This window comes from Dendroctonus ponderosae, unplaced genomic scaffold, assembly GCF_020466585.1.
Source record: "Dendroctonus ponderosae isolate FM_Combo_2020 unplaced genomic scaffold, Dpon_F_20191213v2 Dpon_F_20191213_9, whole genome shotgun sequence".
NCBI classification, from domain to species: Eukaryota; Metazoa; Arthropoda; class Insecta; order Coleoptera; family Curculionidae; genus Dendroctonus; species Dendroctonus ponderosae.
The window spans coordinates 5,376,392-5,377,802 of NW_026019116.1; the positions used below are offsets into that span (position 1 = coordinate 5,376,392).

General features: G+C 47.8%; 1 protein-coding gene across 1 annotated transcript in view; it reads right to left on the minus strand.

The window, feature by feature from the left end:
• Positions 1-149: 149 nt before the first annotated feature.
• The window catches only part of LOC109541787 (zinc finger protein 674), a gene marked incomplete in the record, with an annotated part of 3,851 nt that continues 2,589 nt past the window's right edge, over positions 150-1,411 (minus strand). Inside the window, 3 exon segments of the mRNA XM_019910748.2 lie at positions 150-460; positions 514-702; positions 754-1,010. Of these exon segments, the coding sequence (XP_019766307.1) occupies positions 276-460; positions 514-702; positions 754-1,010 (631 nt within the window).

Sequence of the window (1,411 nt, forward strand, 5' to 3'; positions counted from 1 at the left end):
TACTACGCCAAAGAATCCATGAGGAATTAAAAAAGAACGAATGTCGCAGCCTAATTTGGCGCGATTATCCCCGACTACCTGCTTATTCAAATCAGGGTGCTAAATATTCATTTCAGATAGGCACGAACCACACTACACAAATTCCTGGATAATTGACGAACAATAGCAAGCAGCAATTTATTAACCAGGCCCCTAAGCCCTCCTGTACCCTTAGGGCTCATGCCTTTGGCCTCATACAAACATGCGCGTATTAACAGGAAACGGTCCTCTTGCAGCTAAGATTGGCTCACCTTTTGGGGCGCCGCGCTTCCAGTGAAAGGGTAAATCAAGTCCGCCCGAGCGTCTTGGGGGATTTCAAAAGTAAATTCCATCGAATTGGCCAAAGCAGCACTGCTACCATCCAGTGTCTTTTCTTCGCCGCCCAACATTTTGTCATCGAAAGCAAACGAATGCGCCAAACCTAAACCATCACCAGTCACCAAAAAACGCCCGGTCAAACCCCGCAAAACCCACCTGGGCCGCTTTTGTCCGGTAGGGAGGACGCGTAGACGAAGCTATCGGCATTCAAGTCCAAGTTCCTGCTGTCCAGGATTTCTCCGGGTCCCGGACTGACCACGTTCGTCGAAACGTCGCCGCTCAGCCCTGCGATGGCCTGGATCACCGTGGCCACCACTGGCACCTTGATCTGCACGATGCAGCCCCCTGAAACAGACAGTCGAACAGTCTTCCCCCATTGAACCCCATGAAACAGACCTGATATCTCCTTGTCGGCCAGCTCAGTGGAGTTGGAATCGGCCACCTTCGGCTTAATGGAGATATGCCCGAACGTCTTCAGATCTTCAGCGGTGGCTGGAACCAGCATCTGTTTTTCGCCAGCCGGAAGCACCCGAACCAGCACAGGAATTCCTGAAAGGGGGCGCAGCAGCGCAAACGGCGTCGCCCCTGCCAGCATGGCCTTTTTCATCGCGTCGGTTTTGATCGGGTTTACCAAAATGGCACTTGAATGGTCACTGCAAGAGATCGAAGCGCAATTGTTGAGTTTCAAAGCAAATCAAATCAAAATATGCTTTATTGCCACGGAAAAATTCACAAATTTTATGGACAAAGCGAGTAAAAAAACAAAATACTACAACATAAACTACGTACAGTGCAGTCAACAATGGTAAAAAAATAAAAATGTAATAAAACAGTACAAAATATATCACGTACAATCGTCATGGACAAACACAGAGGCCATCAGAGTAAGTCAACCACCCATCGCTACAAACGGTGCAGAACAACCACACAATTTAAAAGTGGAAAACATGGGTGGATGGAATCAAGTGGGGCTTACTATACAAACTATACCAACTCCACACACCACCATATCTACTACACACCATAAAGAACTTACTGGAAAACAGACAACTAC